The sequence below is a fragment of the Thermobia domestica genome, chromosome 5 (assembly GCF_964235325.1).
Source record: "Thermobia domestica chromosome 5, izTheDome1.hap1.1, whole genome shotgun sequence".
Taxonomy (NCBI): domain Eukaryota; kingdom Metazoa; phylum Arthropoda; class Insecta; order Zygentoma; family Lepismatidae; genus Thermobia; species Thermobia domestica.
This window is the reverse complement of record NC_137458.1, coordinates 174,009,908-174,027,672: the sequence shown is the minus strand read 5'-3', so window position 1 is coordinate 174,027,672 and position 17,765 is coordinate 174,009,908. Positions and strand designations below refer to the sequence as shown.

Below are 17,765 nucleotides of genomic sequence, written 5' to 3'. Positions count from 1 at the left end.
GTATAATTTTGTCTTTTCATTTCGGCAACGAAGGAAACTTTATCTTTCTCAGGCACCAGTCTTAATTGGGATTTTATTAATTTTCCCAAGACTCACTATTAATTTATAAAATGACCCTTCTTTTGTTTGCAGAGTGTTCCTTTCTTGTTTCTTGTGAAATGAACGGGTCGTCTAAAAAGTATTGAGCCTTTTGCGCGAGAGATGGCGTTCGTGTCTGGGTCGCATATTTTTTTTTTCACGCTCAACCTTAGCCATAGGAACTAAATACACGCTTCTGATTGTTTGCAGTTTGCGATTGTCCAAACCTTCTGGTACATGTATTGTGTATTGTAGTAATAGAAGAAAATTTTCACTTCGTTGAAACTGAAGAAGTAGCTAAGGTTAAATTTATATCATGGGAGTCAAAGTGGAACAAAACGAGCCCTGTGGGGCTTCTAACCCGTTCTCCTCCTCCTACTACTACTATTACTACTACTTATGCTATAGATTCGTATAACAAAACTGCACGCGTAACGTAATTAAATCTCTTTTTTGAGTATTATTTTCATCCTATTTTAATGAAAAAAGTGTTGTGAAAATTAAAAAAAAAAAAAACTTTCCTTGAGCCGGGTTTGAATCCACGCCAAAAGCGATTATTATTACTAGTCCGTTGCGCTAGCACGCTTGACCACGAAGATCGACAGCAGCAGGCGTTTGATTTCTGCTTTATGTATGCTACATGGCGAGAAACGGATAACTTCAACCAATCAGAACCGCGTATTTAGCTCCTATGTCTAGAGTCGAGTGTGATTAAAAAATATACGTATGGGTCAGGCCTAATCATTTGACGTAGACAATTGAAGCTAGTAGATATGCAGAAAGTTGGAGCTCTTATAATCAGACACAAGGTGTTGCGTCATGAAGATGAGTGACCTTTCCGCAAGACAGCTACATTTTACAAATTTCTTTCAATGAAGGCGCAAACGCTGCGCCAATCCGTGAAGAAACTATGCTGTTAAGGGCAAGAACTGTTAACTGTCCTTTTGTTCTGGAAATTTCGATGTCTAAGAATCTCCTTGCAGCGAGTGACAAATTACAGTTAAAATGAATCATATTCTGTCAAAAATCGAGGGAGACCGGCATGTAAGCAGTCATGACATCACCAATGAAATAAACATCCATTGAAGAAAAGTGGCTAATAAAACAGTTCGTGGGACGTAAAACTCAAAGATTTCATTTCATTTCATAAAAAAGTTTGAAGTTTGAGTGCCATGTAATCTAACTCAAAAGCATTTACTTAATCGAATTTTCATGTGCTACTCTACTGGAATGCAACTGATCGAGCCTTTTCTCAAGTAGTTGATCGTTGGTCGAAACAAGAAGCTCAACAGTCCGTGACAAAGTCTACATTGGCGTCTAGGAACGTAATGCTGTACATTTGGTGCGATTGGAAGGGTGTCGTGCTTCACGACGCTCAGTCGCCGGGCAGAATGATACATTCGAAGCTGTACTGTCTATAATTACAGCGAGTGTATCTAGCAGTGGAAAAGAAACGGCCGCATACATCTCTTAATGAGCTTTCGGAAATTGAAAGCATTTGACTGAGAGGTTTCAATGCACCCACTGTATACCCGGATTTGCTACCTCCGTATTGTAATCTATTTCTATCTGTGGACTCTCTGAATTGCGTTAAGTTAGTTTCAGAAGAGACCTGTGAGAAACATGCATCATAATTTTTTAACCAAAAACCACAGTTTTATAGCGATGGCATTATAGTGTTGCCCGGAAAAACGTCAGAAGGTCCCTGCTAAACGGTCTAACAGACATATTCACTGCAGATCATCACTTCTGCATCAGCGCAAAATAACAGCTCTTAATCAAATCCAGGCTCACACTTGCTTCTGCAATGTTGCAACCTGTTACTGACAGTGTTGCCAGTCACATATATTTCACAGTAGATTTTGTTGTACTTTTTTGTCAGTACTTACATTGGTTTTATGATGATTTATACAGCTCGTGGATTTCAAATCAAAAACATTGTTGCCAGTCTTACACTTTTTCACTAGACTTTATTATTACATATCAACTTACACCAGGGTGACCAGATTCTGACAAGCGAGAAGTAGGATACAGATATAATAATATATGATAAGTTCACTGCGTCGGCAATACGCATGTCCTTATTTCATAAGTTAATCATTCATTTTTGTCAAAAAGGAAAGTACTGAACAGAAGTATTCCAGGAATTCAACACAATTCCAAATGCTTTGATGAATGACAAAGTGGTTTATTTTTATGAACGTACAGTGAAACTTCATGTTGAGCTAAAGATTTTTATTTTATTGTATTTATTTATTTATGTTTTATGTTATTGATCTTCGGAGCGTGGTGTTATTTTCAGGAATGAGAGAAAATTTAGAGCGGCATGAGGGAACTTCTACTTAACTTGGTTAGCATCACTGTCATAAGTTCAAAAAGAAACTTCCTACCTTACTGATATCTTAACAAGCCCTTTTCAGTAAAAACAATGTATTGTAAAACAGTAGTTTGTTGATGGTTCTTCATCCCTGGTCTTTTGAAGTGTTAAAAAGCACAGCGATTCATTATGCAGGGAAAGAGTGCCTGTGATTCAAAATGTTGTGAATAAAGAATGAAATTTCAAGATATTGCAAATAAATTAACTCAGAATATTTTAAAAAAGAAGGACATTTCTCGATTTTCTAGGCATCTTCGCAACACGCAGGATAGCTCTTTGAAAAACAGTACTGTACTGCGAAAATCAGTACGTCTGGTCATCCTAACTTACACACAGTGCATTAGTAAATGTCATATTTCCATCCACACAAAAATAATACCAAGTCTGTCTTTACAGGATTGAAGGAGGATATTTGTACGCTATGGGTAATTTTTATGGAAATCGAAGTATCTTTTTGAAATCTTGCTTTTCGAAAACCGTTAAAATCTGTGATTTTTTTTTCTAGTTTTTGATTGCAAATTCTCAACAGCAGTGTACAGATAGGACGGAATTAACATTTTTTCCCTTAGTTGTCATGTTTTCATATTATTTGTTCCATGTAAGTAACAAATTCGATGTTTCTTGATTTGCACACAGGAAATTTCCAGATATATGCATAACACATTTTTTTTTTTTAAGCTTCACATTTTTTAACACTTTTTGTTTCTTCTCTCATGTCTGTATTTGGTATGGTTTGAAAGCTTTGAAAGCATAGTATATAATAATAATAATAATAATAATAATAATAATAATAATAATAAGAATAATAATAATAATAATAATAATAATAATAATAATAATAATAATAATAAAATGTTTCCATCACCTTTTGTTCTTCTTTTATAATATATTTAGATTGCAACTTCCTCACTTCGTTGCAAAAGTAACTCAATCTAGTGATTTTTCAAGGGGTTGGTTGCTAATCACCTGAGACCAAAAGTATTTTATTGTGGCACAATGTCCATGCTCATCTTTAATATATATAGTTTTCATACGTATTGAAGGAGGTAATGGTACATATTTGACCATCATCTGTGTGATTTGAAACGAAATAGGCCATATACCATTGGAGGCATCTTAGGTTTTCTATATTACCTAGGTAGTTTCAGAATACTTAACATATTATTTAGAATCCAGAAATGAAATCACAGTACCTCTTTATTTAAGTGCCATGACAGTGTGTATCACAATTAAACTAACCGATGCATGTTTCCTCGACCTGTTCCCTGAAAGTTCCACTGACATAAATCAATTTATAATCAAAGTCAATTTCCCATTCGATGTAATAGCGTACTTTGATTTTTATTAAAAGATATAGAAGTTTAGGGTAACTTTTTTCTTTCTTTTTTAATGGTATTGAATTCATAAAGTATTATTCTGTTATAATAGTAGTGTATCGTAATGAATTGTAGGATTTCGGGAAACAGGTTTCTTAACCTAGTTCCTCCAAGTTCCTTCATCTGAGTTTCATATCCCTCAGTTAATGATATTTTATCCAGACACTACGAGAACCACTAATCAAATTTTGTTCTATTACCAATTTATAATAAAGTCATTACAGTTATGTATTTGAGATATGAGGCAACAACGCCCCCCCCCTTTTTTTTTTTTAATTATAGGTGAAACTAAATTGAACCTTTAACATTATATCAGTTAGTCAGGGGTGAAGCCTAATCTGCGGCTTATGGATAACGTAATGGTTAACGCTTCAACAGTAAATCGAAGAGTCTTGTTCGATTCCGACTCAGTACACATTTTTTTCTGTTTTAAGTTCATTAAAGCTCTCTATTTTCGTAATTTTTACAGGAAGCGGAAGACCAGAGAAGAAACAAGAACAACAAAGACAGTCTCCTGGTTGGTCAAAGGAAGCAGCTACTAGTTCAGGACGGGATGAAAGTGTGCGAAGTCAACCGTCGTCTAGTGAAATGAGATTCGAAGGCAGAGGCAGAGCATACGCCAGAGGTGATTCAAGAGAACAACAAAGAGGACGTGGTAGATGGAGAGGAAAGGAAAGAAGTTACAGAGATCCTGGTAACTTATGCGTCATACAGTTTAATTAGAGTAAATGAATTTCTGACTAAAATCTCTGAAATATTACACGTACTTCTAATGCAGATACTTTTGACTTTAAAGCTAGAATAAAATTGTACAAACAGAATTTAGTGTTCTTACCTCAGCAGCAAAGGAACTGTTCAGTCTTACTCAGGCATGTATCGTAATTGAAGTTTTCCTGATTTTCCTGACTCATAAAATTAGAAAAATGGATTTTCTTTAGTAGAACGTTACGTTCGTATTTCCCGTCACATGATCGCTGTAAGATATCACTTTAAAATTTGAAACAATGTGAATCAATTGAACAGTTGGCTTTAAATCGAAGTTAGTTTGCATGTCATGTAATGTTAAATTTAGAGTTTACTGATTAATTATAATTATGATGCACAAAATAATCGTGACTATGAAATTGGAACGAACAAAGTAACGGATCATTTTCTTTCTTTTTATTAACGCATTATTTCATAAATAAAGTTCGATGGACGTTGTAACTTGTACATGTTTTGGAGAATACTTCTGTAATACAAATCTAGAGAAGTTCCTCCATCTGTAATACATTAGAAGCAAATCGGAACGTTCATGATTAAAATTCAGATTTCAACTTCAAATCAATTAAAAATAATGTTCATCTCATTCCTTTCCATGGAGGAGCATTTTTAATTTCAGTTTGTTCGATATATAAACGAAATAAAAATTCTTGTGGAACAATAGCTGAGAAAGTCGTTTTGGATTTGAATTTGCTAAGAATAAGACTATTCATCGAAAACCTATAGATATGAATATGTGCTTATGTAAATAATTTCTTGTAATAACATGCATTATTGACTAAAATTCCGAAACAGCAATGTAGAGTATTATTTGCAGGATTAGGTGACATGTTTGATTGTTGAATTGCACTTACCAATGCGCCATGTTTGTATCATAGTTTATATTGTTTCCATGTTAACTTGTATCTTCATCAGTCTTGATTAGGCACAAATTCTTCTCATGCTACCTTTCATGTCCTTCAGTTCCGTGTATGTCTGTTTTGGTAGTTGAGCTAGTGATCAGGGTTGATCGAATCCTATATATACACACAAGTTCTTCACTAGTATCAGCATAATTACAAGAATTAAGTTTTATTTATATACTTGTTCAGATTATTACATGTATTTTCACTATTAGCATAAAAACTTCCGAAATTTGTATGGTGCCGTGACATAAATGTTTCCGGAAGACAATATTGCCAAGTCATATACTTAATAAAACAAAATGTTCTAGTAATTGTCATTGCGAAGCTCTTAGCACATTTCGCTGATAAAAATTACAGTCATTTTACCTACAGGTAACAGTAAATCCTGAAAACAAGGTGCTCTTCCAAGCTTTCGGCTCTGCCCAGGAGCCTTGACCACGGAGATTAAAAAACAGGAAAAGGAATAGTAAAAGCAGTAAAATAAAAGAAACGGATTTAATAGGATCGAACAGTGCGTAAACATCTTGTCCACACTGTGATTACTAATCAAATGGTGAAGATGGAGCAGCTCATTGTAACATGGAGGGTTACATTTGTGTATTCTTTTGTTTTGTAGTGAAAAGGTTGTCACTTATATTGGTATTTCTATTTTTATTTTTATGCTAATGTTGTTTGTATTTTTCAATTACCACGTCTCATTCCTTCCTCAACCACCCTTTAACTAAAGTCGATTCTGGATTTCGTAAAGATCAAAAGGCAAAGAAATTCTCTTCTAGATAAATGATTGACTTTGATTTCAGGAAATGGCTAACACATGATAATAACTAATGCATTAAAGTGGGCAATGATAATAAATATGTTATCATCCCTATATATATATATATATATATATATATATATATATATATATATATATATATATATATATATATATATAAAAAGTACAAGGAAATAATAATACAAAAAGCCCGAAGCAAATCTTACTCCAATCAACATTTGACCCGTTACAGAAAGTAATAACCATAACAAACAGAACTGTAGTTATCATCTAGAGAACCGATGATTTGACAGTAAGGTCACTAAAAATGTTAGATTTTTGTTTATTCATAATTCATGGCTTGCCGAAAATTCATAAGATGGATTTAAGACTTATTATATCGGGACAACGCCATCCCATTAAACAGTTAAACATTAATGTTTCACATTATGTTAAAAGCAGTCACGTAGTAAAGAGAGCAAATTGGTAATTTGAATGCTAACCATATTAAAATAGCTGCAGTAAACGTAGTTGACATGTATTCATCTATTCCTTTAGGATTTGTTTGAATCTGTAACATACACCTTTTCTTTAAGAAATTTAATACAGCTAAGGTAAATGGAATACTTAGGCTGGTAGTTAATGCAGTTTTTTTTTCTTTTTTTTTTTTTCAACAGAATATTTTTCACCAAGTAGGTATGGGTAACTGTTTATCGCCTTTCTTCGCCAACTTAGTTCTCCATATCTTTGAAAGTAAGGTTCTTAAAGAACAGAAACTAGGCGCTGGAAGGTATTATGGATACGTTGATGATTCATTATATATATATATATATATATATATATATATATATATATATATATATATATAAGTAAAGTTTACAATTGGAATTTGTATGAAGGAAATTAAATCAGAAACATAGTAATATAAACTTCACCATAAAACGTGAGAAAGTTGGTAAGTTTAACTACTTAGACTTAAACATCAGTAGTTAACAAGAACAAATTTGTTACAGTGTCTACCATAAGTTCACAGCGGGCACACAAATACATTACAGATCTGCCCATTCACCCGTGACCAAAGCAAATATTTAGAAAACTTCTTTCTGCGTATTATATAACTTATCTCATTGGAGTTCGAATTATAGAAGGAAGTTGATTTCTTATTAAAGCTATGAAAGGGAATCCAAGGATAATTTTATTAAGTTGGTATAGTCAAGTAAAACGGAATTTAAGTTCCGACAAGCCTGAAATCGAAACCACAGATATAAAGTGGGTCGAATTACATATATATCCCAGATTGACAACTGCATTATGTAAGATTTTTGCACAACATAGTTTTAGTACCGCATTGGAACACTCCAAACTTTTGAAAAAATGTTTCAGTCAATTAAGGAGCTACTACACTGATCCTAGCAAAAATCGGGCCTTATGAAATAAAATGCGGTTATCAGGATGTTTATATGGGTGTGATGAAAGAAACATCAAAATACGGGTTAGAGAACATCTGAGGGACGCCACAGCAGAACGCCGATTTCAGACTGTCGAAACATTTAAAAGAAATAACACAATATTGATAATAATTCTGAAATTTTATTTAGGCCTAAAAATGAAACAGAGATATTTGTTTTTAAAAAATTATTTATTTGTTTATGAAATCCAAAGTTAAATTTTTGATAAGGATGGTTGGATAAAGAGTGGGTCTTGTATATATCAGAAGGCAAAAATTTCTCTATATTCTCTACTAGCTGGAACAGAGAAAGAAGAAGAAATTGTAATTGATTTTAGGCTGGCCTGAGTTTGTGGTTCCCGATACGTTAACTATTTTGTTATTCTGTGGTCGTAAGAATGATATTGTCACTTAAAGTGACACCAATATATTATTATTATTATTATTATTATTATTATTATTATTATTAGACCTATTTCCTTGAATAACTTATTTATTTTATTTACAGAGAATATGAGAAGCTCTGATTGTATATATATACTTAGCCACTTAGCCACTTATATATACTTGCCACTTGATATATACAAGGCTATCGTCATATTATAGCTCCCAAATTACAATTTATTTTATTACATTCATTTATTAAATTTAATTAAACACAAAGCGAATATATATATTCGCTTTGTGTTTAATTAAATTTAATAAATGAATGTAATAAAATAAATTGTAATTTGGGAGCTATAATATGACGATAGCCTTGTATATATCAAGTGGCAAAAATTGCTTTATATTCTGCCCCATCTGAAACAGAGGAAGAAGAAAAATTTATAATGATTTAGGGCTGTTGATGTTGAAAAAAAATATTCTTTACAGTTGACTATTGTGAAACCTACTAAGATTACGAAATTTAAAAAAAATATTATAACGATAATTTCGAAACAGGTTCAGTTCATAATTTTAAACGATTAATGAAGGATCGGGACAACAGTGGAACGATTAACTTAAAAAGTAAACTAGCTGAATGTAAGTATGAATGAGTTCATCGTCGTAAATGAGAAATACAAACAACATTGGCTCAAAAACTAAAAACACCAATATTAACTGACAACCTTCCACTAGAAAACCAAAGAATACACAAATATAGCTCGCCATTTTATAATGAGCTGCTCCACCATTTGATTAGTGATTAGAACCTGCACAAGGTGTTTCCGCACTGCTCGACCCTGGTAAGTCCTTTCCTTTTGTTTTCCTGGTATTTTTATTATTATTTTCTTTCCTGTTTTAATCTCTGTGACCAAGGCTCCAGAGGCGAGCCGAAAGCGTAAGAGTGCAAGTTGCTTTTAAAATTAGTTACCTGTTAGTAAAATAAACAATTTGTAACTACTGTGGATTTCCATGCTTTTCATTAAAATTATAGATTAGGCAATCCCGTTATTTTTCCAATCTGCTGTAATCTGTGATTTAAGCACACTTTTCTACTGAAGAAGAGGCTTGATATAAACTTCTTGATTGAGTGTTCATATGAAATGTTAATTCTTGAAATAGTGTGAATTTTCCTTTTAAATAAAGTATGTAATTTGTATACCATGCCATATTTTCTTTAGATCTCCATGGTTCGTATTTGTTCTTTAGATCTCCGATAAGTAATCCTTTCAACTTCTATTATAAAACTGTGACTTTCCGTGTTATTTCCATACATACAGTAAGAAAGATCTGAGAGAGTGGTCTAGTAGTTTGAGTAGCGTATATTCCTCCTTCCTGTTTTGTGCTGTGTGTTGTGTCTTACATATTTACTTCTCTTTGAGTTCTTCATATTAGATTTGATCGGAAAGAAGTACAGTTTAGAAATTTATGTTGGATGTCTGGTATGGCCTTCCTGTAGATCCGATGGTCGTTGAACTTACCTGTTATGTCTACAAATGGCCAGGTCAAAGTGAAAATTAATATTTATTTTATAATATTTCAAAGTGCCAAGACTTTCACGGTGTTCTTAAACGCTGTCATCAGATTCTTTTGGGTTTTTATTGCTATTAAAATTAAACTTTCCGTTACAGCTGGTAGAGGAGCCTGGGGTCCAAAGCAGCCTGTTAGTTTGCAGCCTTCTGCAGGAGCCAGTATACAGGAAGTAACACAGCATGTGAAAGAACTAACAATAACCAAGCCACCTGAAAGAGCGGAAGCTTCGAAAGGTAAAGTACTGATCTCAAGAATAAGGCTTGAATTCGAAAATTAGTTATATTTTTATAATAACAAGAATTACAATAAACCTTTTCAACGAATAGAAATGTTATGCATTTACACTACAATTAGTAATCATAAAATACCACAACATTTTTCGGCACTTCTATCTCTGTTTTTGAATAGTCTGTACTTATTTCTGGTGTCATATTGAAAATTATTGTACTTTACGGCGTCGAGTAAGATTGGTTGGTTGGTTTTGAGTTTAGTTTCCCGTTCAGCACTTAAGCTATATGAGACGTGGACCTACACCTTAACGTGGATCCGAACCATTTAAGCTCCCACTGGGAATCGAACCTGGTCTCCCACACCAAAAGCATGTGTGCTAACCATATAGTCACTAGGAAGTTGGCGTTAAGTAAGAGATTGTATGTAATTTTTCTTGTAATATTACTGTAATATTTCCGTAACACCCTGTTTCTGTAACTGTACTACTGGAATACTGTAGTATTTCTGTAACAAAGACTTTATAGAAAAATTACCTCACGAAAAATTCAGACAAAAGAAACAGTGATCACACCGTTACATCGCCAAAAACATATATGGAATAATTCACATGATATTAGTCATTGTGAAACTTTTGGTGAAAACTCTTTGAATTAAAGATATTGTCATAATATGAGTGAAATTTTTTTTAGGTAGTCATCTAAAATTACACAGTTACATTAAGAAATTAGATTTAAAATACTACTACTACTACTACTACTACTACTACTACTACTACTACTACTACTACTACTACTACTACTACTACTACTAGTACTACTACTACTACTACTACTACTACTACTACTACTACTACTACTAATAATAATAATAATAATAATAATAATAATAATAATAATAATAATAATAATAATAATAATGTGTTAGTTCAACCGCAATACACTCTGCCGATGTAATTATGAAATCTAGAAACCATACATTTTTATCTTTTTTGATAACTTACAAACTTTAGTTTCTGAAGTTACTATAATGTAGGGAAGACATTATAAAAAAATATGTATTAATAAGATAGCAATCTGTAGAGGGTTTTTATTGAGTGACAATGTGAGGGAGGTATCAAGAAAAATTAAAATTTTAAAGTTGTATAGTAGTAACCTAAAAGTAGTCTATATGGTGTTCTGGCAACTATTAGTTCTGAAGAATAGGATATTGCATAGTGTCTCGTATAATCTAGTGAAACTGTAGATACATAGTTTTCTTGATGTTTGAAAATTTCAGTTGTCATTTTTCCGCAATTCTTTTCTTTCTTAATGAGGATTTTTGAATATCGTAATATATAACATTGCTGCTGGTTACTTACTGATTCAGGGTTTCCATCGACCTGCAAATCCAGAAGCCAGAGGATTCAGCAAGAAACCTGGAGATCAGGGAATTTTAAGTATGGATTTTTAAGTCTCAGAACCCATTTCTCACATTAGGTTTTTTTTTTTTTTTTTTTTTTTTTTTTTTTTTTTTTTTTTTTTTTTTAAGCCAGCAATGCATTTTATTGTGAATATTTCACATTCGACTGTAATGAGCAGGGCCCGGATCTTGTTGACAAGTCAACTTTTTTCTGTTACGCATAGGACTAGGCAACTTCAAATAAAAACATTATCCATCAACTCTTGGTTCTAAAAATATATTTTTTTAGGGTCAACTTTTGGTCACTTTTTGCCGTTTTGAAGTTTCAGGTCAATTTTTAATATTTTAAGGTAACTTTTAGGTCACTTGTGGTCTTTCTGTTCTTCTTCTTCTACATAAGGAAATCTTAAAAAGAAAACTGTTTACAGATTTAAAAACAAGAAGTTAAATGATCTTTTTTCCTGCTTCCTGATTATTGGGGTGGAAAAACTGCATTTCTAACAAGTTAATGAACGCTAAGCTGTAGCTGGTTGACGAGAGCTGGGGGTTCGTAAGTGGCCAAAGCAGATGGTTGTAGGTTTTTTACCATAAAGGATATGACTACGTGAATAACTAAAAATAGATTATAAGACGTAGAAAGATTTTAAACAGTTTTTTTTTTTTTTTTTTAATCTATTATTCTGGTGTATACAATCTACACTTGCGAACTTTTATTCTTTAAGTGTGCTTCCTAGTTTCAACTTGAGAGTGAATTGATGCTTTCAGTATGTAGAATGCCGAGGCCTAAACCATCTACAACATCTCATTTAAGAAAGATTGTTTCTGAATTTGGTGTGGATGTTTTTAGTACTGACGGTACAATATTACTTTGCAAAGTACTTGAAGTAAAAGTGGCAGCAGAGAAAAGATACACAGTGCAAAAGCATATCAGAAACGAAAAACATTTACGCGCAGTTGAAAACAAATATAAAACCAAGTGTTCGCAGTTGTTACTTGTGGAGAGTGCTTCGAATAGTAAAGGAAAATCCTCAGTTTTCAAAAGAGTTGTGTGAAGTTTTTGTGTCGTCAAATATTTCTCTTTGGAAACTCAATAATGTGAAATTGCGGGATTTCCTGGAGCGTCAGTGCAGGTCGTTCCATTCCAGACGAAACGAATCTTAGGAAAAATTACATGCTAAAGTGTAACGAGGACAGAATAAGAAAAATAAGAGAGGAACTTTGGACTCAGAAAATTTTTGTTTCTATAGACAGACTAGTGATGTGAAGGAACGCTATATAGTCAATATTATTGTTGGGGTAATGAAAGCCGACGAACCTAGCAAAATATTTTTGCTAACTGGTGAAATGTTGGAATCTGTCAACCATTTTACAATATGTAGACCTTTCGATAAATCGATATCCCTACTTTGGCCTGAAGGTGTGCAGCATGACCATGTTTTTATATCAGATGCTGCTCCGTATATAATTAAGGCTGCTAATTCAATAAAATCGTAACAATGTTTACAGTTATCTACTGCAATGCTGAATAAAGTATGGGCTCAATTTTCTGACAATTACGAAGTTCCTGAGTTAGTTTGTTGTATCACAGCTTATATGTTTATATGTTGCTTAACTGGATATAGATCTATATATCTGTAATTCAAATATGAAATGCTTAGCTATTTACTAAATTGGTCAAAGTTTAGTTTTAATATTATTGCTTTTTTTAAACCGAAGACACAAATGATGAATTGACTGCAACTAACTGAAACAAAACTTTTGAAAATGAGCGAGAAATGATAATTAAAATCCAATAGATGTTCAAAAAATGTCAGGGTTTTAATGAAATAAACGTTTAAAAAAACTGCAAGTTTTAAGGTCACTTTTGTGAATTTTAGGGTCATTTTACAGGAATTTTAGTGTCATTTTATAGGTCACTTTTTAGAAAATTTTAGGTCAACAAAATCCGGGCCCTGGTAATGAGCCATATAACGCAATGTGCATTTTGCCTTCATGTGCTGCATACATCACCAGTATGCTACTATTTCGGACACTTTCTCTATCTTCAGTTAATTTTACTTGATATCTGAAGGTCCTTGTGATAATTGGGACAGTTGGTATCAACTGCTTTTAAAACATGACAATGTTGTAGGAGAAATTCAATCAGCTGTTTAATTCTCGCATATGTTATTAACAATTTCTTCCTCATTATGAGTTATGGTGTGTAATTTACTATAATATATATTAAATAAATAAAGAAAGCATGTCATTGGTCGGTTGATTAACCTAATAATTTACACCCACGTAAGTGCTTTACTGTGCTATTTGCACGGATGCTACTAATTTTCTTCTATTGAATAAAGTGTAGATAGACATTCACTTATTCCTTAATAATATATTTCTTGTTCTGAAGCCATCTTTTAGTAATGGCTTAGCTACTTACAAAGATTTCGAAAGCTCGAATAGCTTGAAGCGTTTTCCCTCGAAGAAATAAACGCAAGGGGTAAATCTTGAATGGGATGATGCATGGTATTTTGGATTAAAGGTGTAGAATGTTTGTTCTTAATGTAATCCGCTAAAAGAGATAATAAATAAACTCTTATTATATAATAATATATATAATAAGTGTAAATTATGCAACCCAGTATCAATGTGCCCTTTTTTTGTCTAACTACATTAACAAGTGCGTGGAAAATTATACATTTTGTATGTGTTTTACAGGTTGCCTAATTCAAAGTTGCAGACAAGGAAAAGGTTCCATAAAATTTTGCCTATATCTCATTCTGCGTTCAGGAAACATTTTGAGTTTCAGATTTTTATTGTGAGCTTCCGATTTTTGATTAGAACGTAATGACATCATTATTAAAATGTCATAAACGGCCATTTAGGGAATGATGTTATTTTAATAGAATTGTCAAAGTTCATTATTCACAGAATTTCTTTCTTTTCTGTCATATCGTGTCAATATCTTTGAAATAGAATATATGTGGTTCGAGTTTTTAACTCGTGTAGTCTATAATAAACTCAATAAACAAATCATTATATACATTATATATATATATATATAAAGATCGGTCCTTATTTTTCAACTTCAAATTTTTTTGAGTCTCACTCTCTAAAATATTTCATGTCAGACCAATGTAACCCATGTGAAAAATTGACTCAATTGAATAATATTAAACTGTGCCCCAAGCGATCTCAGATTTTGAATGCATTTACCGTATAGATATGAGGTAAAGGTACCTTGTTTAAGTTTGGAAAGACAATTGTAAGTTAATCAACATATATTATGAAGATAATAACTATTAGAACTTTGGAGATAGATTGGAAGTAACATCAAACGTGTTTTTGTAGAGCAAAAGAACCCCAAAGCAATATATCACATTACTCCTCTCTATTACAAATTTTGAACCTCAAACCAAGGTGCTTGACTGGAAGATCGCAGCCATGACGGTACTATACAGTAATAGATACGGTTCTACCTTCATTACCTCTAACCAAGATATGGTGTCACTCAGTGATGTAATGCTGATTTTCTAGGTATACGCTAAATCCCTTGTTACACACATACACACACACTTAGTATATATATATATATATATATATATATATATATATATATATATATATATATATATATATATATATATATACTAAGTGATCAAAAGTATCCGGACATCCCCAAAAACATACGTTTTTCATATTAGGTGCATTGCGCTGCCACCTACTGCCAGGTACTCATTATCAGCGACCTCAGTAGTCATTAGACATCGTGAGAAAGCAGAATGGGGCGCTCCGCGGAACTCACGAACTTCAAACGTGGTCAGGGGATTGGGTGTTATTTGTGTCAAAAGTCTGTACGCGAGATTTTCACACTCCTAAGCATCCCTAGGTCCACTGTGTCTGATGTGATAGTGAAGTGGAAACGTGAAGGGACACGTACAGCACAAAAGTGTACAGGCCAACCTCGTCTGTTGACTGACAGAGACAACCGACAGTTGAAGAGGGTCATAAAGAGTAATAGGCAGACATCTATCCAGACCATCACACAGGAATTCCAAACTGCATTAGAATCCACTCCAAGTACTATGACAGTTAGGCGTGAGGTGAGAAAACTTGGATTTCATGGTCATGCGGCTGCTCATAAGCCACACATCACGCAGGTAAATGCCAAACGACGCCTCGTTTGGTGTAAGGAGCGTAAACATTGGACGATTGAACAGTGGAAAAACGTTGTGTGGAGTGACGAATCACAGTACACAATGTGGTGATCCGATGGCAGGGTGTGGGTATGGCGAATGCCCGGTGAACGTCATCTGTCAGCGTGTGTAGTGCCAACAGTAAAATTCGGAGGTGGTGTTATGGTATTGTCGTGTTTTACTTGGAGGAGGCTTGCACTCCTTGTTTTTTTGTGTGGCACTCTCACAGTGCAGGTCCACATTGATGTTTTAAGCACCTTCTTGCTTCCCACTGTTGAAGAGAAGTTCGGGGATGGCGATTGCATCTTTCAACACGATCGAGCACCTGTTCATACTGCACGGCCTGTGGTGGAGTGGTTACACGACCATAACATCCCTGTAATGGACTGGCCTGCACAGAGTCCTGACTTGAATCCTATAGAACATCTTTGGGATGTTTTGGAACGCCGACTTCATGCCAGGCCTCACCGACCTACATTGATACCTCTCTTCAGTTCAGCACTCCGTGAAGAATAGGCTGCCATTCTCAAGAAACCTTCCAGCACCTGGTTGAAAGTATGCCTGCGAGAGTGGAAGCTGTCATCAAGGTTAAGGGTGGGTCAACACCATATTGAATTCCAGTAGTACCGATGGAGGGCGCCACGAACTGTAAGTCATTTTCAGCCAGGTGTCCGGATACTTTTGATCACATAGTATATATACTTTTGATCATATAGTATATATATTGCATCGAAGTCGAAAGTGGCATCCTTTGCAAGTTATAAGCGTGGGAAAGTGCAGAAAATTGAATTTTTAGCATTAACAGAGCAAAGACTAGTAAAAGTTAGAAGAAGCGGTATGGTGAATTTCAGAGGCAACCATCCTTTTATTTTCGGAAATGCTACATTCAAAATGTTCGGGAAATTACGCAACATTTTATTAAGCCTTTCCCCATTCAATCCACAATTATCTATGATACCTTGACTTTTCACCATATTCTTGAACTTTGTATTTTCTGACAACATAGGTGTGGCTTCCTCTCAAATTCATCACACCACTTCCTCTAACACTATATTATACATATACTACATTAACTTGAAGCCTAGTCTTCCGTTGCAAGCGCTGCTTTCGGCTGAAAGAATTCCACTCGCTTTCTCTCGCTTAGCAACAGCTGAACCCTTATTGGCTCAACACGAGGGTGTGTGAGGGTGTGAGCTTTAGTTCTCATTTTTGCCACGGCTCAAGACATTTTAGCAGCACAATAGTCTCTGCGCTATTCGATTCCCACTGCCGACCATCCTGACTGGTGATTTCTAAGGTTTACCCCAGTCCTACCAAGCAAATGCCGGGATGGTATCTACTAAACAGGCCCTTCCCGTATCGTTTACATTGTTATTGGTATTGTTAGATATCTAGTTTTTTGTAACTGTGCTGTTTGTTCGGTAGCACATACAGTTGAAACTGGTTAAATGTCGAGTGAAATGCAATCAACAAGTTTACCTAAGTCGGACCACATGTCATATCCGAAGGGGGACCCCTGGTTTCTTTGTACAAGACATCCCTTATTGTCAACGAAAGATTGCAGCCTGTTACTAAATCCATCGTACATATTGTTTCAGAAGACAAAGTCATCCTTTGTCATAACATTCTCTCCATACAAACATAATCTACTTCAATCTGTAGCGATCTCAATGGGGAAGGGAAAGAAATCTTCGTCCACTACAGGAAGGATTCCCCAGAATAAACAGAACTACACTTCTCAAGACAATGCATTACAAGCACGAGTATGTAGCAAGTGAACTAGAGATCTTACTTGCACAATTCGTGATCGGGAAGGTGACAGTTCAGAGAGTGGTCACGTTTCGTTCATTTCTAACGGAGACAGCGACTTGGATATTCCACAAGCACTAGTGCTAAACGACAATTATGCTGATTGCTTGTTTTGTGAGGCAGAAGTTCTCTATAGATTGTATGAATGAATAGTGGATACAATGTATAATGTGTGGTATGTGGCTGGATACATGATGCGCGCACGGGAAATGACCGTGAGTTATACATTTGTGATTTTTGTTGTAAAAGGGACGGTTAATGATTTTTTTTGTTGTTTTTTGTTTACTTAATGTATCGTGCGTTTTTCTGTTGTTCAGGAATGTGTATCGTATTTGTAAAGTAAAGTTTTGTGTTATTTTGATACTTTATTTGTGACTTTCATATCAGTTATTACAGGGCTCCAACTTTGGAGACCTTTTTCCTAAACGCCATTTTCGTCACTTTTCATTAAATAATTCTTTAACAAAATCTTATGAGCTGAATAGTGAACT

At 34.2% G+C, this 17,765-nt stretch overlaps 1 protein-coding gene across 5 annotated transcripts in view; it reads left to right on the top strand.

Annotated features, from left to right (window-relative positions):
* Positions 1-17,765, top strand: part of LOC145686285 (protein argonaute-2-like) — a 279,317-nt gene that overhangs the window by 65,232 nt on the left and 196,320 nt on the right. For all 5 annotated transcript variants that reach the window (XM_081759418.1, XM_081759417.1, XM_081759419.1 and 2 more), the window contains exons 4-5: positions 4,301-4,525; positions 9,757-9,891. In XM_081759418.1, coding sequence (XP_081615544.1) covers positions 4,301-4,525; positions 9,757-9,891 — 360 coding nt within the window. The remainder of the gene's footprint in view (positions 1-4,300; positions 4,526-9,756; positions 9,892-17,765) is intronic.